The sequence below is a fragment of the Rhinolophus hipposideros genome, assembly GCF_964194185.1.
Source record: "Rhinolophus hipposideros genome assembly, chromosome: 7".
NCBI classification, from domain to species: Eukaryota; Metazoa; Chordata; class Mammalia; order Chiroptera; family Rhinolophidae; genus Rhinolophus; species Rhinolophus hipposideros.
The window spans coordinates 48,040,170-48,064,262 of record NC_138053.1 but is presented as its reverse complement, the minus strand read 5'-3'; the positions used below and the strand labels follow the sequence as shown (position 1 = coordinate 48,064,262).

The 24,093-nt window shown below is 36.0% G+C and overlaps 1 protein-coding gene across 8 annotated transcripts in view; it reads right to left on the bottom strand.

Annotated features, from left to right (window-relative positions):
• The window catches only part of SSBP2 (single stranded DNA binding protein 2), a 275,284-nt gene that overhangs the window by 204,197 nt on the left and 46,994 nt on the right, over positions 1–24,093 (bottom strand). For all 8 annotated transcript variants that reach the window (XR_013993682.1, XM_081054234.1, XM_081054231.1 and 5 more), the window contains exon 2: positions 141–213. Coding sequence is in view for 7 of the 8 variants with exons in the window: in XM_081054234.1 (XP_080910360.1) it covers positions 141–213 (73 nt within the window). In the remaining variant the exon portion in view is untranslated. The remainder of the gene's footprint in view (positions 1–140; positions 214–24,093) is intronic.

Genomic DNA, 24,093 nt, shown 5'->3' with positions numbered 1-24,093 from the left:
AAAATACTATATTATGCATACTGATGACTGAGCATTTAGTGTACATTACATAAAAATTAATTTATTTCAAATAATTGTTACACTGTATTTTTCATTCACTTATATATCAAAATAAAATGCAGAAAATATATAAAACATACCTCTGATAAAAATGTTTGGGCTGATTTCTGAGCTCCTACATGGAGCAGATATTCATATACGTAGAGTGCTAACCTGGAAAATGAATAAAATATTTATTGAGAAGAGGAATATTTAATATTAATTATTTAAATAACGCATATACTTTTACATTACAAAAATAATTTACACACTTAACAGTGACAGAAAATCAACTCTTCCCATATCCTTTCAAAGGAAATATATAATACATGTATGTGCATATATGTATGATATATACATGATACATATATGATATATATATATATATCTCCAAAAAGAACTTTAATTAAAATAGCAAAGAAAAAGGCAAATATATCTTTTCTTGGCAAGAAATATCCAAATACAGACTTTAAGCTCATTTCCTTTGTTATACCTAATACAATTCATAATTTCTAACCAAACATTAATAACCCTTGTAACCTATTTTAAAGTATAATTACCACCTCTTATTAGTAAAATAAGTGAATTAAGTTATTAGACCTTTTCCAATAACTTTATGTTCTTCAGGCTTTTTGGTGAATGTTAAGGTCAACTCTAGCTATTTGCACATCCATATGCCAAAACAGGTGCTGAATGTCCCTTTTAATATATCTGTTCAGTAACCTTTCATTATTTTTTAGGTTTGATTGTTAAACCAATAGTGTTTTGCTTTATAAGGCATTCAAATTAACAGCAAACTATAGTATTAAATAAACTTTAAAGCTATCAGATCATATTAAGCATTTGGGTACTTACAGTTTAAAGGTTAACACAAAATCACATATAAATTTATCAGTCAAATATACAATATTAAATATGCAGTATATACTTATAGTACTCTCATTATCTTGTGGATCCAGAAATTTTAAGCTACACCATGTGGTTCAATTTCAGTTGAGCTGTTAACTAAATATTATTCATAAACCCAAATTAGTCAGAGGCAGTATTTTTAATGGTATCTTGGACCAATGCCCAGATAGCTCGCAACAGTTCAGTTTCTGCTACACTATTATTTACCAATATTGAGCCAGGTTTACAGTAAATAAAACAATGTAACAATAACCACAATTCTGTGTAGCTACACCACTTCCCTTGCCAAGTGAATTTCTGATTGTTAAAGATCGATGGCATTTGCAAAAATGAATATTTTCTTCATTTGCATGGAAATATATTATGCATTTGTGATGAAAAGGGAAAGCCTGTACAAATCTAGTTGCTGTGTCCACTTGGTTCTTTCCCCATTCCAAAACTGCCAAACACTTAAAATGAGAATTATTCTGAGAATTATACTAAGCAGCATAAGAAAGCAGACATTTGTTGAAGTTACTCATAGATGAAAGCATGTTGACCGTGAGTATCTGTAAGTAATTTACAAACATCCCCTAACCTCAAGTTGAATGGCATTTCCTAGATGTGTGTTTCTCAACTCTTTTTCTACCCTAAAACACATGAGGAATATGACATACTCCTTTTGGTAGCAGTATCTCCCCGTGCAAATGTGGCTCATCCCCAAAGTACATCAAATGGGATACAGGAACTGGACTATTCCTGTAGTTTCAAACAAACAAACAAACAAACAAACACACAAACAAATCCAACTGGTGATTCTTATCACACATTCTTCAAACACACACCCCACACACCCTGTCCTTCCACTAACCACTCCCCACCTTATCAGAGGATTCACTGAATATTATGGCAAATTTCATCTTGAAAGAGCAGAATGTTTGTGTGCTTTTCCTAGACAGACTGTGAAGCCTCAAAATTGCCTGCCAGTGGCAGTGCTGCCCTACTGCCCACCTCAGAGGAAACCGAGCCTCAGGTAAGTCCTTGTAGCTTGTAAAAAATCCTGGGCCTAGAGCCAAACCAGTGGTGCAGGCTCAACAAAAATTGCAGGCCTAACATAGAGGCTGAACAATAAGGATATCCTACCAAGCTCGCAGAAGTTGGAAATGAGAGGCTGAGGAAGGCGTGTAGCAGAGGCGGGCCTGCTGTGGCCGGTCTGCCGGGGAGAGAACAGACTGCAGAATAGTGCAGGCCGGAGCACAACTGCTGCTGCAGCCTTGCAATAAACATCATACCGTAAAGTTAAGCAAGTCACTCCTTGTGATCTCTTCTTTATTACTATGAAAGGGACTCATATGTTTCTTCTGTGTTTTCACTAATTAATTAGGTAATAAGAAGGATCTCTCTTTACCAGTAGAATTAAAAGCAACAATCCCTACTCCTTCTCTCTGGGTGTAGGGCAATGATTGTAAAAAAAAAAAAAATGTATTGGCAGGGGCACAGAATCATTGGGAAGAAGGGGTTTCAAACTACGGGAGATTCTGAAGGACCTTCCAACGGGTGGGCTCGTCCTCATGCCCTTAGAATCTACAGCCGCGTGGCATTACCAACTGGGCGATGAGGTGGGATGCGGCTGAGGAAATCTGTCTATAACGCCACCTCATATATGCATGCTCTGTAACCTCCCTTGAACAGAATTAATGCTTCCCAGGCAGTCAGGACCTATGGTCTAGAATGAGTGGCAAGGAGCACGGCATGGGTGAGCAATGAACTCTGCTGCCAAGATGACTCCATAATACAAGTACATCATCAGCAAACCCCCAATATTTCAACAATCATCTGTGTGCACAGGATTCTCCAAACCTATCTCGTTAAGTCCTATCCTTTCCACCAAGCTCCAAACTTGCTTCTCCCAATTACTGTTTGAAGTTTCTAACAAAATATTTCTCTCTGAAATTGACTACATCCAAAGTTAAACTTGTTTCTGGTACCTGTGCTCATCCTGAATGAAACATGATTTCTGAGTCTCTGTTTCCTCATATGTAAAATGGGAAGAATACTACCTTCCTTGAGTACTGCTGAAAGTATTAGAGAGCACAATAAATAGTGACTACTATTATAACAACTACTGTTACAATTTCAGCTAATTCTCTCCCATCCAGTAATATATTACCAAGTCATGCACTGAATTCTAGTGCCACAATCTCTCTCCTGTCTATCATCCCTTTCTATCTACCTTCTCGATCCCAGGAACCACTAGAAGCCACAGCATCATCAGAAGTATTTGTTCTAGCTTCTGATACAGACACTGTATATTTCCCATACAATATAGGGATTAGGGCCAGAAATAAGACTCTCCAGAAGCCCCGCAATAAAAGATACGATTTGAACACAAATGATTTCCAGGGGAATTGGGAACTGGGAATGACACTTGTCCATCCATGCAGGGAATCATAGCATATTCCCTTACGCAGTGACATGAGATCACCAAACACAAGAGACCACATTTTATTTGGGTCCAATTTCTACTGACCAGTGAAAACTTCAAGGTAAATACTGAATATACAAATATTTAACCTGTGTATCCTTTTAAATTAACATTTTCTTTTTTCCTTTTTAGGATCCTTTAAGAAATGTAACTACTTTTGATAAAGTACATTGTAGCTATTTAACTGGTAGAAACATTAATAACTATCAGGAACAGATGACATCCAACTATAATAGCACGGGATGGGGTAGAAAAAACAAAATAAAGCAGTAAAACCAGTATGGCTTAGGTAGAGTAGCAAGCATCCAGTGCCTCCTTGAGAAGCCTAAGGGCAGCGGCTGTTAGAGCACTGTCCTCTAATTAGAATCCTACTGGTACCTTTGGTGTCCCCAGAAGATTACACTTTGCCATGGATATTACACAAAAATCTAAGATATTTAGCCAGATAAAAATATTAAACCTCTGACATATTTTCTGCAAACATTTTTTTCTAGTTTGTTGTCTGACTTGATTTTGGTCAGGGTACTTTTTCTTTTTTTCTTTTTTTTTGGCAGCAGGGAGGTGGTGAGAGGGAAACATTTAGACACATTTAATGCTTACAGATTGAAATAACTAATATGAAAAGAAAAATACTAATCTTTTATAGATAAATAGGCAGAGACAATAACAAACATCACAACTAATTTTAAAACATGGAAAATGTTAAACATCACAAGGAATCAAAGAAATACATATGTCTTTGTAACAACAGGATTTTAATTCTCACTTAAATACATAATTTGTGAGAAAACGGATAAGCAAACACTGCTGATGGCAACCAATTGGTGTCTTTTAAAAACCAATTTGGCAGTAAGTATACACCAAGAACTTTCAAAAGAAAGGGTGACCACATTTGGACTCAATAATTCCATTATTAGGAATCTAGCCTAAATAAATTATCTTAAATGTAGAAAAGCTTAATGCACAAGATTTTTAACCAAAGAATATGAAGAACAATTAAAATTAATTAAAAATAAAACTAGATGTTTTACAGTAAAATATTTTATATTAATTTCATGTTTAAAACATAATTCAGAATTTAGATATCCTATACTCATTGAATAAGCACTTGCATGACTTCTTTCTGCCTCATTTGTGAACTTTAAAATCTGAGAAAATGTAATTAATCATGCCATCAACTACAGTTACTTAGAATTTACCTTACAAGCTATAACAAAAAACTTAAGTTTTTACCATTCACATGAACAAAATCTATTACAAGCTTGTGAATGAATAGGTGTCATCTCACAGTACTAGGACAGATTAAATATTTAACTAATAAGGCATCTACAGTAGATAGTGTCACTTAAGAGTCTAATAACCATAAATTCTCAACTACCCTTGTAAATAAAGGGACTTTACATCCTGGGAAAAGGGTAAAGACCTTATTTCATTCAATTCTTCCTGTAATCCAGCTATCTAATTTGAGATTAAATTCCTTCCTCTGAAGGAAATGGTAAAAAATAAGGAACTATGGACAAGATATAAAAATAGGTTTCTAAAACTGTTGTTAATTTGCATGCAAGTTTTCCATGATACACAAAACTAAAAGGTAAATACTGCCTATCATTCACAACTAATTCCTCTTTTGTAACATACAGACACGTACAGTGTCTGTATCAGAAGCTAGAGCAAATACTTCTGTTATTGTTGTACTTCTAGTGGTTCCTGGGATTGAGAAGATGGATAGAAAGGAATGGTAAATATGAGAGAGACGTGGCTCTACAATTCAGTACACTTGATATATATGTAACTATGTCAGTATATATGTATGTGTGCATAATACATCTTGATAAAACAAATTCTTATTTCACAAGCATCAGCTAATAAAAATGACCTAATTTTTTAAATCTGAATTTATAGAACAGTCAAAGTAGATATGACTATTCGTAATGTAAAAAGGATATTTTAATTTTGTGAACAAGATTCATTGAGTTTCCTTTACATTATACATGCTAGTTATAATAACATATGATCTACTATTTATAAAACTTTTTAGGAATATGTACTATAGTGTGTGTCACTTTTGGATAAGATGTAATTATGCCTCACAATGTTCCTGTTGGGGAGACAGTTATAAACTATGCATAAATATCTTTGGGTGCGCACCTATACAATAAAAAGTCCAACTACCAATAAATGGCCATGCCTATCAGCCTGACCATAACATCCTGTATCTACTTTTCATACTGAGATCTATTACCTATTAAAAGAACCTGTCTTTTGCAAGGTATCTTTTTTAATTGAGGTATAACTGACATACAATATTATGTTAGTTTCAAGTATACAACATAATGATTCAATATTCATATAGATTGTGAAATAATCACAACAATAGTCTAGTTAACATCCATTATCATATATTGTTACAGAATATCTTTATTCTTGTGATGAGAACTTTTAAGATTTACTCTCTTAGCAGCTTTCAAATATGCAATACAATGTTATCAACTATTGTCACCATGATGAACATTACATCCCCATGACTTATTTATAACTGGAAGTTTTTAAATTTTTGACTCTCTTCACCCATTTACCCACCCTTCACCCTGCACCCCCAAGCCTCACCATCCGTCTCTGGCAACCTGTTCTCTGTAGCAATGAGGCAAGCTATCATTTTACTATTACAAAAAAAGATGTAGTGTTGAAATTCAAAAGCAAGAGAAAGTAGCCACTCAACAAGAGAAAACATCCATCCATTCTAAACTTTAGTGATGAAAACTGATTTTGTTAGCATTTTGCCATCTTCTTATATTTATCAAGGAAAAAAGAAAAAAATATCCAAATAAACATAAAGCCTTCTGATTATTCGGTCCCCATTTGTAATTTTAAAATTATTTTTTGTTAATTCATTGTATGTGCAAAAGTGGCAGGATAGAATGACACTTCAAAAAACAGCTATTCCTCATTTCTCCTGAAATTAAATTACTATATTGCACTTTATGGCTCTTGTTTATCTGTATCTCTAGCACCTAAAATAGTAAGTACCTAATACAAAATTTTTAATGCATGAATGATTCTCTTAAATCAGGCATAAGGCACATAGAGAATTCTTTGGTTTCTTCTAACCAAGGCATTCAAAGGACAAGTGTAAGATAGCCCCTTAGATAACCTATTTTAGCATTAGTGTCCTCTCGGTATCCTTAAGGTTTGGTCTCTCAATAAAAAAATAAATGTCCATGTTTAACATGGACATTACCAACACCCTCCCTTCAGACTGATTCCCAATCCCTATATATAAAGAGTGATGTTTTTTTTAAAACAAATTAGTCCATTTAGTTAAGGGTGGCAGATTTTTGTTTCAGTTATTTTAAACAAACAAACAAAAATCTTTAAAAGTTACTAACCTCCTTTTCTGCTGTTTAAATCAAGATTAGGACATAAACAATAAAAAGATGGCAGAGGGCTAGAAGAGGGGTCTTGTAGAAAGAATGTCCTGTCTAGCTGTTTCCATTTAGCACTAGTGAGTAATAAGCATCCAAAATCCTGCATCCAAAATCCACTCCCCCTTGTCCTTAAATCCCAATGTCAATGACCAGCGAAGCCTCAAATATAGAGAACTTACTAACAGATTAAGCTCTCCTAAAGGTCTTCAAGAGTCATGTTGGATCTAAGAAAGAAACCCTTTCTTATTCCTGAGCCATTGTATAAATCCAGTGTTGACCAATAACATGCCTTAGTGTCCAAATGTGACTCCTTGGTGATAAAACGCCAATAGTTAGCTGGATCAACTAACAGTTATAGATCCAACTAATAGCTGGATCTAGCTAACAAGTAGCAAGGAGCTTTTGGCAGCCACTGAGCGGATGCTCATGGGACTGTAAATAGTTATTAGCAGTGAAACTAGATCAGCCTGATCAAATTTTCAACAGAGCTTATAACCTGGTGCTAAGGAGGTGTGAAAAATTAGCAATTGGTTTCTGACATTGTCTTCTTAAAGTTCTTCATCATGAACAGTGAAGCTAAAAACGAGATACAGTGTCAAAAATGTGTCTTTACAACCACACAATAATACTAATTCCCAGGTTCTGTTCTAAACACACTTAAAACATTTTTTTTGTATATTGTCAATATCAGTTTTAGAGAAAACGATACCTGACATAAGTACAGATATTGAAGATGCTAAACTAGACATTAAATGTTCTAGGGCAGGGATAATTACATCAGATAAGATAGACAGTAATAGGAATGAAACATTTTTAACAATTAGATGATAGCGGGTCATAAAAAAAATACTACTTTGCTAATGATTCATTTATGTCCTATATGATAGACAAATAATGCTATGAGTATGGATTTGGAATTAGATAATTTGGTGTGCTTAGAGGTTGAAATATTTACCTTACACAGACAGGCAAGTTCACAATTAAAATGACTACTATCAATTTTGGGGATATAATAAAAAGTGCTAAGATATGAAAATGAGAATAAAAACCTAATCAACAGTTGGTAGAAATATGGTCTTCATAGAATTTAGTAAAATTTTCTGTCCAATCTTCTAGCTAAGCTGTATATACACTGGAAATACAGTAGTCGGAACACCTGATAATAGTACTTACTCTCCACTTAAATCCACCTTGAAGACTATACTTTATACTCAGGCTTCCATTTGCCTATGGAACCTTGATATACACAGTTTAAGTCATAGTCTTTACTTCTGTCTGCTTATATTACCCTTAGAGAGAGCAGATTTTCCTTTATATTCACCCAGAACACTAGTAGCTTCTCAATCCTTGTTGACTAACCTTGGAGGTCTTCCCATCCTCTATTTCAATGTTTTAACATCAAAATTAACACCAAATACCAGACTTCCACTGGCAGAAGTGGAGGAGTAAGTGGGACTGAACTTGCCATCTGGCTATAAACAACTAGAAAACTGGATATAATACATGAAACAACTGTTTTAGACATTGGACATTAGGAATGCAGGCCTATAACACCTGAGAAAGGGAGAACAAACTATATTGCATCCTATCATCAGCCTCGCTCTCTGGCTCAAGGCACATTCTGGAACACAGACAGGGCAAGAAACCTAAATGTAAGACAATGGTCTCTTGAGTTGTGAAGATTTAAAAAACTAAATTTGGGGGAGGTTAAGGCAGCTGGAATTTATGGGCAGAGTATCAGATAGGTGGAAGCTGCACAGAAAAAAGTTCCAACAATCTGTATAGAGGTCTCTGAGCACATGTATAGTGTGAAACTCCACTGGCTAGGCAAAGAACTCACTCACAGAGGGCTGGGAAAGACCTCAATGAACACCAAGATCATTCAGTAGAGACCCCATCACACTTCAGAAGTAGGACTAAACTAGCCCTAGAGTAAAAGTAGACTTATCCTACTAATGGTGGGTAATTTTAACAACCCAAACCAAGCTTTCAACAATATGCAAGTGTACCCAGATTATTCTGGCTAGAAAACAACTTTAAATAAGGTAAGTACCAAAGACAAAGTGATATGGGGTACCAAGTCAATGATATTAAAATCACCTTCAGAATGGTAAATGACTTGGCCAAATTGCTAAAGTTGTATGAATCGTTACCTCTACAGGTAGAGCAATATGAAATACTAAGCAAAACCAAGCTAATGACAAATATTCTGTTACCGCATTTTTTTTCATTTATTTTAGTTAGCCATTTATCATTTATACCCCTCACATAGTGATAACCCCCTACCCTCTGACATCGCACACAGCCGTTACATTTCCACTGTCTCTATTCCTTATGCTGTACTCCACTTCCTGTGACTATACATATATTACAGTTGACATCCATTATTCTTCAGCTTCAGCCTCAGGTGTACACTGCAGTGATCAGGCATCTACACCATCTCTGAAGTGGTCTCCCTAATGGGACAAGTGTCCATCGGATATTCTACAAAATCTTTACAATCTTATTGCTTATGTTCCCCAAACTGACTTTCATATCCCCATGGAAATCTTATGGTTACCGATTGTGCTTTCTTTTTTTTTTTTTTTCTTTTTTAAAGATTTTATTGGGGAAGGGGAACAGGACTTTATTGGGGAACAGTGTGTACTTCCAGGGCTTTTTTCCAAGTCAAGTTGTTGTCCTTTCAATCTTAGTTGTGGAGGGTACTGTTCAGCTTCAAGTTGTTGTCCTTTCAGTCTTAGTTGTGGAGGGCGCAGCTCAGCTCCAGGTCCAGTTGCCGTTTTTCTAGTTGCAGGGGAAACAGCCACCATCCCTTGCCGGAGTCAAGGAATCGAACTGGCAACCTTGTGGTTGAGAGGACGCACTCCAACCAACTGAGCCATCTGGGAGCTCAGCGGCAGCTCAGCTCAAGGTGCTGTGTTCAATCTTAGTTGCAGGGGTCGCAGCCCACCATCCCTTGTGGGACTCGAGTCGTTGAACTGGCAACCTTGTGGTTGAGAGCCCGCTGGCCCATGTGGGAATCGAACCGGCAGCCTTCGGAGTTAGGAGCACGGAGCTCTAACCACCTGAGCCACCGGGCCAGCCCCCGATTGTGCTTTCTAATCCCTTCACCTTCTCCTTCAGCCCCACTCCCGCTCCCATCTAGCAACCCTCAGTTTTTCCTCTATAGCTCTGAGACTGTTTCTGATTAGTTCACTCACTTATTCTTTTCTTTAGATTCCACATATAAGTGAGATCATATGGTATTTGTCTTTCTCTGTCTGACTTATTTCCCTTATGTTCTCTAGGTCCATCATATCATTGCAAATGGTAAGATTTCATTCTTCTTTATGGCTGCGTAATACTCCATTGTATAAATAAACCACAGTTTCTTAATCTAGTTGTCTACTGATGGGCATTTCGGTTGTTTCCATGTCTTGACCACATTTTCATATTACACATTTTTATTCTGTGACATTCTTGAGTGTTCAGTTTTCTAGCATGTTATATCTCTAAATTTTGAAATAAGATCAATGGAGGGAAAAAGAGTTCACTTAAAAAATGCAACTAATGCCAAAATATCCTAGAACAGTTACTTTTTCAATCAAAGGATACTTGTACTTATATTTAGATCCAATAACACATAACTTCCCCACCTAAGAGAATAATACTATAAATGGTAATGAGTTATTTTCCAGATTCAGAAAATGAGTGCTGCTTTTGTGCTAGGAAGACACAGTGGGTATCAAGATTTAACTAATGTATAATTACCTGATAATTACCTGATAAACTGATAAACATTTCCTAAGAGTTAAATAAATGCAAATCAAGAAACACAATGATCAATTCCCCACTACTCTATAGAAGTTACATAGAAGTTAAAAAAATAAAAAATATTTTTTCAAATAAATTTTCCTATCAGTTTTACAACAGAATATTTCTTCATGCATTCAAATATGAGTAGCAAAAGCACAGTGACTCAAACTAAATATTTGTAAGTAGCTTAAAAATCATTAGGTTGTAAGATTTTATCCAGCTTAATTATCTTCAACTGAAGTAAATTTTCCTTTGAAAAAAAGGAAGAAAACTAAGTGTAACAGTAAAGCTTCATTTTTACTTTTAGAATTAATCATGTTAAATTTATGTTCCAGTTCAGAACAATTAATATCACATATCTCATTATTCAATTTCAGTTACTTTTAATGGGTTCATTACTTAAATGTCCTTTCCTCAACTTAATTGCATAAGAGCACTTCCACCAGAAAATAAGCAAATAAAGCATAAGGGTTTAATAAACTCAGTCAAATGATATTAAATTTTTAATAGGAGAATTTTGGTATGTCCATTTGAAATTAGTGTCTTTAATGAAAGTCTAGTTAACCTTTACATTATTTTTACTCAAGGTTCCCAACATTTGTACAGAAAATTTAAAGGCAGAAAATAAAATTATCTTTGCAAATTATTTCCCAACGGAGTAATTTTAGCTAAATAAAAAGTGATCTTAAATAAGAACTTTTTAACTTTAAAAATATGTATGTTATATTTGATAGTACAACCCTATCTCTGGAATTTATTTTAAAGAAAAAAAAATAAAGATTTATATTAGGATTTTCATGACAGGTTTTCTGACAGCAGAATAAAAAGTGGAAATAATCTGTATGTTAAAGTCTATGGAACTTATTAAATTATAGTACACCAACTGCACATGTGTGTACATAAAATAGAAGTATACAGAATAAAATGTTAAAAAATAATTACAACGAACACTGACAACACCAAATGCTGGTGAGGATGTGGAGCAACAGGAACATTCATTATTGGTAGAAATGCAAAATTGGTACAGCCTCTTTGGAAGAATATGGTAGTGTCTTACAAAGCTAAACATACTCTTACCATACTACCCAAAAATCATGTTCCTTGTTATTTACCCAAATGAACTGAAAATTTCTGTTCACACAAAAGCCTGCACATGGATGTTTATCCATCATTGCCAAACTTAGAAGCAAACAAGTCCTTCAGAAGGTAAATGGATAAACTTCGGTACATCCAGACAATGGAATATTATTCAGCATTAAATAATTATTAAATATTATTTAATAATTTATTATTAAATAATAAATATTATTAAATATTATTCAGCATTAAAAAGAAGAGCTATCAACCCATAAAAAAAGACATGAAGGATCCTTAAATGCATATTACTAAGAGAAAGAAGCCAATCTGAAAAAACTGTTGATTCTAACTACATGACATTTGGGAAAAGGCAAAACTATGGAGACAGTAAAGGATCAGTGGTTGCCAGGAGTGGGGGAGGGGGAGTGGGTTGGGAGGGATGAACAGATGGAGCAGAGGGGATTTTTAGGGCAGTAAAACTGCTTTGTATGACACCACAATGATGAATATATGTCATTATACATTTATCCAAAACCACAGAATGCACAACAGAAGAGTGAACCCCAATGTAAACAACAGACTTTGGGTGATAAGAACGTGTCAATGGAGGTTTATCAATTGTAATAAATGTACCACGCAGGAATGGGACGTGGATGACGGAGGAGCCTATGTACGTGTTGGGACAGAAGGTATGGGAACTCTCTACACCTTCTGCTCGATTTTGCTATGAACCTAAAATTGCTCTTAAAAAAAAAAAAATACATATATATATATATATATATATATATATAAAATGTATTTAAAGGTGATTATAATGGATAATGGAGCTTCTTACTTCCTTCTCTATATTGTTCTGTATTATGTAATTTTCTATAATCAGGAGAAAATTATTTCAAAACTTAGTCACGAGTTCATAGCTTCTTCCCCAAGCTTATCATAAATTATCTACATGTAACATTTTCCTCAAGTACAGATGAACAGTAATACCTATTCTAATAATAAATTATTTTAATATACTATAACCAAGAAAACATCTTCTTTCTAAATAATGCCTAAAAAAAGAAGATGAGTGGAAAATACTTAAAAGTAGTCTAATGTTTTTCCTCTGATTATTAAGCATGGAAAATAATTTCTTCAGAACTTCTTCCTGGCTTTACCACTCTTATTTTTGTTAATTCTTCCTCTTAATTTTCTTTTCTTACCTTTGCACTTGCCATTTTGGCATTTAAATGTATTCTGCTTTACATTTGCTTTCCTTTTCCACTCATGTTACATTCCCTACTACTTCTTGCAACTTCTTTTTAACGTTTCCCTTATTCCACTTCCTTAACCACACAGCCCAATTCCTTGCTCATCTAGCTATAATACTTTTGGCGATGTCGTTAGTTGAGCCCACCTCATTATTGTCATATTTAAAGTATCTACATTAATATGCACCATTAAGTGAGGCTAGTGCTTATAATCCATTTCCGACTTTCCCTAGAGCAATTCTGGAAGAATTTTTCCCCATAACAAATTCCAGCAATGTTTTTGATCTGTACACCTTAGGGCACAAGCAGAACAGGAAAGAAATGCAGAACACACCTATACACAAATTGACCCAGAACTCTTAATACCACTGACGAAAGAAGGCAGTGTTGGAGGGAAAACCCCAACTTGGGAAAATCATGGGATAATTCTTTCCCTCTGATTTTCAGAGGGTAGAAATGTATGGTCATTATTTTTTCAAATCATTATTTGGAGATTTTTTTTTAAGCTCCATATACAATAATCAGAATCACAGGGTTTTTTCCCCAGGCCTTAATCTATTTCCTAGAGTTAGTTTGAAATATTTATACATTTACAGCATTTGTTCTTTTAAGCCATCATTCATCTCTTTATTAGACAACTCTTAAACATCTCCTTTGTGTAAAGTACTGAGAACCAATGAAACATCATTAATTTAGGACCCACTAATGCAAAATTTATGGCAATATGATCAGAAAATGTATCTTGACACTAAGAAAGAGTTTAACAAATTAGTGGCATAAAAATAATTATAAATATCTAATTTTAGAAACAGAAACTATTTTTTAACATCCCGAGAGATTTTACAAATAAAGACTTATGCTCTAGTTAATAAGCTCATACTATTATTATTCTAGGCCGGCCTTTACACAAAAACAAGACAAAGTCACAAATCTTGCCCTCAAGTGATTTTTCAGACTTGTTAATAGGACAAAACATGCAATTAAAAATAAGATCAGTAACAAAAAGTCGCATATGATGGTGTGCAGACAACAAAAACATCAAAAATTCAAAATAGGAAGAGACCATTATAAGAGACTCTTGACAAAAGCGCTTTAACTGACAGAGGCAATGGCATTTAAATTAGGTATTAAGGGAAATAGGATAAGCAGGAAGAAAGGGGGAGAGGGTTTAAGGAAAGGATAATAGCATGAAAGAATTATCTATAGGCATACCTCAAGGTATTGTGGGTTTGATTCCAGACCACCACAATAAAGCAAGTCACATGAATGTTTTGGTTTCCCAGGGCATCTAAAAATTAGGTTTACACTATACTATAGTCTATTAAGTGTACAATAGCATTATATCTGAAAAAAGTACATATCTTAATTTAAAAATACTTTATTGCTAAAAAATACTAACCATCATCTGATCCTTCAGTGAGCCATAATCTTTTTGCTGGTTCAGGGTCTTGTCTTGATATTAATGGCTGCTGACTGACCAGGGTGGTGATTGCTGAAGGCTGGGGTGGCTAAAATAAGACAACAATGAAGTCTGCCACATTGGTTGACTCTTCCTTTCATGAATGATTTCTCTGTAGCATGCAACGCTGTTTGACAGTGTTTTACCCACAGTAGAACCTCTTTCAAACTTGGAGTCAATCCTCTCAAACCCTGCCATTGCTTTATCAAATAAGTTTATGTAATATTCTACATCCTTTGTGGTCATTTCAACAATCTTCAAAGTATCTTCACCAGATGTAGGTTCCATGTCAAGAAACCACTTTCTCTGCTCATCCATAAGAAGCAACTCCTCATCCATTAAAGTTTTATCATGAGATTACAGCAATTCAGTCACATTGTCAGGCTCCTCTTCTAATTCTAGTTCTTATGTTGACCACTTCCCATGAATCACAAATGTCCTTAATGGCACCTAGAACGGTGAATCCTGTACAGGTTTTCAATTTACTTTGCCCAGCATCACATGAATCAGTATCTATGGCAGCTGTAGCCTTAAACAATGTATGTCTTAAACAATGAGATATTAAAGTCAAAATTACTCCTTAATACCTGGGCTACAGAATGGGTGTTGTGTTAGCAGGCATGAAAACAACACTAACCTTGTACATTTTCATCAGAGCTCTTGGGTGACCAGGTGTACTGTCAACGAGCAGTAACATTTTGAAAGGAATCTTTTTTCTGAGTAGTAGGTGTCAACAGGAGGCTTAAAATATTCAGCAAACCTGCTGTAAACAGATGTGCTGTCATCCAGCCTTTGTTTTTCCATTTATAGAGCATCGGCAGAGCAGATTTAGTATCATTCTTAAGGGCCCCAGGATTTTTGGAATGGAAAGGAGCATTTGGCTTGAACTTAAAGTCAACAACTGCATTACCTTCTAACAAGAGAGTCAGCCTGTCTTTTGAAGCTTTGAAGCCAGGCACTGACTTTTCTCTAGCTATGAGACTCTGAGATAGCTTCTGCTTCCAATAGAAGGCTGTTTCATCTACACTGAAAGTGTGTTGTTTAGCGCAGCCCCCTTCATTATCTTAGCTAGATCTTCTGGAGAACTTGCTGCAGCTTCTACAACTGCCCTTGCTGCTTCACCTTGCACTTTTATGCCATGGAGATGGCTTCTCTTCTTAAACTTCATGAAGCAACCTCTGCTAGCTTCACACTTTTCTTCTGCAGCTTCCTCAGCTTTCTCAGAATTAAAGAGAGTGAGGGCCTTGCTCTGGATTTGGCTTTGTCATAAGGGAATGTTGTGGCTGGTTTGATCTTCTATCCAGACTACTTAAACTTTCTCCACATCAGCAATAAAGATGTTTCACTTTTTATCTTTCATGTGTTCGTTGGAGTAGATGTTTAATTTACTTCAAGAACTCTTCCTTTGCATTCACAACTTGGGTAACTGTTTGGTACAAGAGGCCTCACTTTGGTCCTGTCTCAGCTTTTAACATGCCTTCCTCATTAAACTTAACCTTTCTAGCTTTTGATTTAAAGTGAGAGATGTGCTAGTCTTCCTTACATTTGAACACTCAAAGGCTATTGTAGGGTTACTAATGGCCTAATTTCAATATTGTTGTGTCACAGGGAAGAGGGAGGCCCGAGGAAAGGAAGAGAGACAGGGGAATGGCTAGTCAGTGGAGCAATAAGGACATATACAACATTTATGGATTAAGTTGTCTGTCATATTTTGGTGTTGTACGTGGTGCCCCAAAACAACTACAATATAACATCAAAGATCACTGATCACAGATCACTATAACAAATATAATAATAATGAAAAAGTTTGAAATATTGTAAGAATTACCAAAATGTGACACAAAGACATGAAGTGAACAAACGCTGTTGGAAAAATGGTGCCAATGGACTTGCTCGATGTAGGGTTGCCACAAACCTTCAATTTGTCAAAACCGCAATATATGCAAAGCGCAATAAAGCGAAACAATAAAACGGGTATGACTGTATATTTTATGGACACTGGTGGCCAAAATAAAATTCTCTGTGTACCTGAAAGGATTAAAATGGTTTCATAAAATATTGTATATATCAACATGCAATAGAAAGCTTTTATTCTATTATTATGGAATACAATAGCAATAGAAACTTATGTGATAGTATTTTATAGCTTATAAAATGTTTTCACATGAAAATATATAATTATTTAGTAGCAGCTCCTAGAAATTTTGTTTTATTAAACATTTCTTCATATAGTTCTCTTTTAATTTTTTTCAGCTTATATTAAAATAAGCCTGATAATGTACATTTGCAATTGAAAAAGTGTTCATCCAGATGGCACTCCCTACAGCATTTCCTATTATAATTTAGGTTAGGTTACTGTGAAAAGCTTTGAAATATGGAAATTTATTTTGTACCTAAAAACATAAGGAAAACCCCACAATTTAAAAAAAATATAGTAAAGTGGAATCGATATTTTTCAAATTTAAAGTTATCCAGATTCTTCAGTAATGTTTGTATCTAAAGTAATTTTTTTATATATCACTACGTAAGAAGCCAAAATAATCAATTGGTAAAAGAGAAAACAGAAGCGGGGAGCAAAAAAGGATTAAACACAAAACGAACTTCTACTAATTTAATCTTCAGATAACCAATTTCCAATCAATTTTACCAAGAAGTATTTAGCACACATGATGCCTAAATCAATGAAAAGAGAGTGAGCTAAAAGACCTTAGACTTCTTTAAGTCCAAACGGAAATAATCAAACCGATTCCTTAATTTTAGATAAGCAATCACAGCATAATCGTCAAATCCGAAAATAAAGTTAAGGAGATAACATATTTATCTAGATTCCTGAATTAGTATCCCAAAAGAATAGGCACTTTGAAACATTGCAATAAATCTGATAAAATTAACTTAATAAAAATAAATGTAAAATCCTGAGCTTGATGCCAAAACCTTGGACAGGATAGACAAATATTACTTAATAACACCCCATGTGAAAAGACAAGTGTTGGCTGACAGCAAGTTCAATATGAATTCATACTGTATTTGACTGCGTCATTTTATCTTTAAATGAATTCATACAGTATAGCACTTGAAAAGGAGAGGTAACAGTCCTTGAAAGATGGAAGGGAAGAACAGGCAGGACATAAGCAATGGTTGAACGGTCCGTGATGCGCAGTCTGCAAAGAGAATGCTCAAATACTTAACAGGCTGTTGGCTATTGCAGAGGTTGTCTCACATCACATGGCGAAAGAGGGTAGAACTAAAACCAATCAGTTAAAGTGACAAAGACCTTTTTTGGTAACCATTGCAGCTATCCAAAAATGTTCGGAAATGAACCATTTCGGGTTGGAAAATGGGAGTGCCCAAAAAGTAAAAGTACAAGTTGAAGCTGGGGATACTGCGGGTGCTTTATTCATTGAATAGAAGTTTGGACCAGGTGACCTTTAAAATACTTCCTGAGTATAAGATTAAATAATCCTTTTATTATTAAGACATGGCCCAGAGCAACTGGGTGACTTCCAGATTATTAGAGCTCTTTGGTAGAAGAGCTGCGTTTAGGATGTATGACTCTGAAAGCTTAATCCACTGTATCTAGAAAAATACTGCAAAACATCATAATTCAGTATCTTCCTGGAAGAAATTACATCACCCAGGAAATGTCACCAAGTGAAGGACAGAAAAATGTCAAGCTAATCTGTCAAAGTTGAACTTCAGGCAACTGCTAGCACAACGACCACCACTCCTACCACCTTGCTCCTCCATTCAAATAAACTGTTTCTCCAGAATATGCATGTAGTTCCTATAGATTAGTGTAGACCAACGTTCCAAAATTTCCAAACCAAAAATGTGAGATAAAAGCATGCTAACTATACCTGTGGGAAAAATCTGGCTCTGACAGTCAAAGATTATTCAACTGACTCCATGTAAGTTGGTTCGATGGATAAAATCAGGCAAGCAGAGTTCCAACCAATAAATGCAAAAGGTACTGTGTGTATTACTATAAATATGTACCTAAAAAAAAACATGCAATTTCTAAACACATTTACTCTTTCCAACTTCCCCCAGAGGTTAGCTTTTTAAAGAACAGAGAACTGTTATATCCTATATTAGTTTAATCCTTTTAACCTAATCTACCCTATAATTACAAACCATACTTTTTATTCAAAAACAGTTGAAGGGGGTAAATTACACTAATATTGACAATTACAAAGCCAGCTAAATAGGAAATGTATTATAATAGGTTCATGGTACTAAATTAGATTACTATGCCATTTCAGTGTTTTCTTGGCATATCAAAATATAATTTAGAGAATTTAAGTAACATATTTTAGCAGAGATCTGCCTTCCTTAAATGATTTCCCTAAATGTCTGCAAAATTAAATGTGTTTGAAAGCAGAATCGTCTGTAGATCAAAACACTGTCAGGTACACAATCTATTCTTCTTTTAAAAGTTCCGTTTTGATTATCCGCAGTAATGTCTAGGAGAAATACCATGGAAGCGCCAAACAGCAGATTAGCCAAATTTACAGAGCTTTAGTAAGTTTCAATTCTCCTTGCCCACACCATCCCCCCACACAAACAATTTTAGCCTCCTCTATAGCAGAGACTGTTAGTTGCCTCCAAGGTCTCTCATCTGAGTAGTAAGAAACCAAATTTTAAGCTACACATGTTGTTCCCCTGCTAAAAGATAATATTCTTCTATTTCCCTTGAAGCTGGGTGTGTTCACTTGCCTTAACTTTGGCCAAAGAGATATAGATTGAAGTTGGAAGACTTGTATACAAGTCCATCCGTTCTTTTTATCTGCTATCAGTCTAAATAGTGGGTGTGATGGCTAGAGTTGCAGCCTCCATCTTGGATCATGAAAATGGAATCACTTTAGGAATGCCAGATGCAATGGACAGAATGTTTGTACCCCCAAACCCAATTCATATGTTGAACCCTTAATTCCAAAGTGATGGTATTTGGAAGAGGAGCCTTTGGGAGGTTAGTAGGTTATGAGGGTGAAGTCTTCATAAATGGGATTAGTGCTCTGACAAGAAAAAGCCAGGAAGCTAGTTGGTTTTCTTTCTACCATGTGAGGATACAAGGGAAAGTGGGTCCTGGAAGTGGGTCTTTACCAGAACCAGACCATGCTGGCAGACTTCCAGCCTCTAAAACTGAGAAATAAATTTCTGTTCTTTATAAACCACTGAATCTATGGTACTTTGTTAGAGCAGCTCGGGCTGACTAAAACAGGCGACTAAAAAGGCAGAAGGGATATAGATCCCTGACAACTTCATGGAATTGCCACTTCAGTCCTGGATTCTCAGGCTTCTTTTATTTAAGAGGAAATAAATTTTAATCTTATTACTGTTTAAGGTTTTCAGTTACGTACAACCTAATCAATTCCTAACTAGCTCACGCGCTGATAAATCAGGCTTACTCTCCAGTCTTCCCATAATATGATTTCCACACAACTCTTCACAACCTGCTCTTGCTGCAGTGTCAAAAGTGGCCACTGTGCAATACTTGGTTTACTTCTTTAGCATATTAAATTCTGGTAGTATCTCCCCCAGACTTAAAATGTCAAATCGCTCTCTACTAATTCTCCTCCGTATCTTAAATCATTGCTTTGCATCTCCTACAAGCTTTTCTTCCTTTAAAATGTTGGTATTCCCTATGATTACTTCATAGTCCTCTTTTGGTTCTACATGATTTCCACCTAGAGCTTTTAGCAAATTCTGAGTTGGAGATAAGACCCGGTCTTATTTTACTTAACATAAGATCGGGTCTTATATAATACAATATAATACTGGGTCTCATATTAATTTTTGCTCCAAAAGATGCATTAGAGCTGATTGTCCGCCTAAGTCTTATTTTCGGGGAAACACGGTATGCCAGTCCATAGAAACCAGTCAATGTTTACACAACCAAACCTCTATCTCCAACTCAGAATTTGCTAAAAGATCCAGGCGGATTTATTCAACTGTTTGCTGAGGATATCCACCTGAATACCCATCATGCAATTTAAAAACTACACTCCTCTCTGTTCTTCCTCTTAGTTGATGACACATACCCAGTGGGCTGTCCACACCTAAAACCTGACAGTCAGCCTCAGTTCCTCACTCTTGCCTGAGACGCAATCAGTCACTCATTATTCTAGATCCTGTAATCAATGGTTCATCTCTATCTTCTTTGGCAGTGTCCTCACTGTTACTTTCCCAGATTACTGTAATAGTATATAAACTGGTCTTCATTTTTCCTATCCTCGCTCCTTTCAAAAGTGAAGTCAAAAGATCATTACAAAGTATCAATCTCTTAAAGTTGCTTCCCTGGTCATTGGTGGGGGCCAGATACCTAAACACGGCCAACGTGACCTGCCCAGATTTTGCAATGGCCTCTTTGTACAAGTTCATCTATCTTACCCCACGGAGTATACCACCTGCAAACCAAACTGAACAGTTCCCTGAATGGGTAGTATTGTTTTACAGCTACCTGCCTTTGCACAGTTCCACTACGGGGAATTCTCCCCTCCTGTTAAACCAAGAAAATGATTCCTCCTCCCTGAAGAGTCTAATCCAATGTTTCTTATTGTGAAACCTTTCCTGACCACCATTTTCTCTCAATTGTCCTTCCCTCTCTTTGTACCACCGTTATTGTTATAGAAATTATGCAAATACATAATTATCACAGAGTATTTTAGAATTTGAGACTGGGAAGAATTACTAATCATCTCTGTACCCCTAGTACGTCTCTGACATCTGGTAGGTGTTAACAGAAAGAAGGAAGGAAGGGGAATGGGAATGAGAAAGGGAAAGGAAGAAAAGAAAAGGAGGAAAGTCCATCTGATAAATCTTCATAAAAACTCAATGAGGAAAATTAAGACCCAGAAAGATTTTAAAATGGATTTAATTAAGGTCTCTCGGAAATTAATGTGTAGGGTAAAAACTATGACCATCCATCTTTCTCTCAAGTTTACCTCAGTCTCAGTAAAATACTCTTCCTTTCAAGCCTACTCTTCCACCCCCCTCAATATTCCAATACTCTCCACTTTCTCTAACTGTGGCAGGAAATTTGTTTATAAAATTAATGTGCCCTCAAAGCATAAGAGGTTGCCTATCAAACGTCTGGTTTCCAGTCTGGAAAGTAAGGAGCTTAGAAGTCTTAACTCCATCCTATCAAGTAAAAAGCTGAGTAAACTGAAAAACCAACAACTCTTCTTAGATTGTAAGAGCGGTGAAGTCACAGAGAAAACCACTTGCTCCGAAAACTAGAGAGACAGACAGGCAGATAGAAAGAAATACAACTAACCTGAGCAGAAACTGCCAAATAACCTACCCAGAAATCAGTGACTAGGTAGGAAAACCAAACTGTAACTCCTAAATTGCTAGAAGCTCAGTGTGGACAAGCCTGAAATATAAAAACTCCAGTGGAACAGAGATATTGGAGGCTCCCCAAAGTATCATGAGTCTTACCTCCAGGAACCTGCGCTAGTTCTCCCAATTGAGTATCAGAAAAATCCCTTCATGCTTCTAGCAAGAAGGAAAAAGGAACCATTTTGAAATACACTAGTGCATTCCATTCTTAAAACACCTGTCCTCAGGAGAAACGATTTTGCTAGAACCTAAACTGGGGTTTCATGAGAGCCTAACCTACCTGGGGTAAGTAACATATCCAATTCCAGCTGGCTCTAGCCTTCCACCTGGGGCAAAGGAATACACAATTCCAGCCTCCTGTAGGCATCCTGTCTCACCTACGGGGAAAGAAAAACTGAGAAGCACTGCTGACGTGATGTTCACAGCCCAGGCGCACAGGCTCAGCAAAGACTGAGACCTAACCCTAGGACTACAGAGCGCTCCCCTCTGCCCACAGCTTTCCACGGTATGACTACAGACTAATTTACAGCAGGTCCTTTTACCCAGCACATCACGTCCACCTTTCAACAAAAAGTTACAAGGCATACCTAAGGCAAAAATCACAGTTTAAAGAGACTGAATAAGCATCAGAACCAAAGTCTGACATGTCAAGAATGTCAGAATTATCAGACCAGGAATTTTTAAAAACTATGATTAATGTGCTGAGGGATTTAGTGGAAAAAATAGACAACATGCAAAAGAAGAAGGCTAATGTAAGCTAATCAGATTATTGCTAAAAACTTCTCCCTTTACTTTGACTAAATGAGGTTTAGTTGGCGTATTTTCTTATTTAACAGTGCTTTCTTCTTTTAATGGATTTTATTTTACACTCTTTTCAGTTTATGCTAAATGGTATAAACTATTTTTGGTATAATGGTATAATATTTATCTTTGAAAAGATTCCAAAAGATCATGCAATTTAAAGGAAAATTTAATAAAGAATTTCAAAAGCATAAAAGTAACATTTTTTTTAAACCGCTCTATGGACATTTAAATATTTCCTAATGATATTACAGATAAAAAGGAAGTGTCAATAAAAGGAAACCATGTACAGGCAGAACCTGACTTGCAAATGTGGATCCTGCAAATCTGCTGCATCTGAGAAATTCGAGCCCCGTCTAGGCTGACTGCCAAGATTCCAGTTCCCTTTCGTGCAGCTATTGCTAAACATCACCCTCCAGTTCCTTGTTCCATCACATCCAACTCACTCTACCCCACTCTTTTAATGCCAACTTGACCCCATCCCAATACTATTCCATCTTGCCTGAACTCCCATCCTTCCTCTTCTAGGTGTCAAAGATCCTCCACCTCCAGAATGATCTTTCATATATCTGTCTCCAGGTAATACTTCGCCCATTTCCCTAACTCCCGGATGCCTTTATCTCCTTCCTGTCACAGCTGCAGAGGACACTCATTCTCCTCTTGCCATTGTCACTACCACAGTAGGTGAAGAAACCTCCTCTTACTGCCAATAGGCTGAGAGAAGACATGGAAACACTCCCTGTTGTTTAGGGCGTATAGAAGTCAGGAAGGAAAAAAAAGGAACATTCCTCTGGTTATTGGAATTGCTTGTAAAGCTAAATATTCTCTAAATTTTAGACTTACAGTTGGAACTCGTATCCCCAAAGACAATGAGAAACCATAATATTGTTAGTTCTGGAGTTCAGCTATATGATGGCTACCATCTGGGTATGTAATTACAATTTATAATATTTTATCTTTAGGGATATGTTCTCCATACCACACAAGCCAAGTTACAAACTACCTTTTGAAAGAACCTACGTAAGCACCGGAGGTACCATTTCGAGTTATTCATTCGTACTTTCCTATATTAAGAAATTAAAAGCATGGGAAAATAGACCTAAGCTGCTGAACCTGCCTTGCGTGTCTTGTTCAGCATTTTATCCTGCACCCAGTATTTGATATACTTAAAGCATTCAACAATATTTGGGAAAGTGGGTGGAGGTTGGAAACGGGAAGGAGCCCTACATCCCAAACAGTCCCCATCCACAACGAATTAATGTCTCTGATTAGTGAAGGAAGAATACGGAGAATTTCAGAGATCTAGAAGAAAGAAACCTTCTTTAACCTTCAGGTTACATGAGATAAATGGGGATTCCTTTTTAAATGATCTTAACTTATTCAGGGTCAAAATAATATCTACCCAGGACAGCCCATCAAAAATTAGGTCTGTCCAGTTCAAACTTGAACTGGTAACACCGCAAGTAACATAACACTTTCAATTCTAACCAACCAGAAAATAAAATGGAGGGCTGAGAACATTTTTCTGTACAA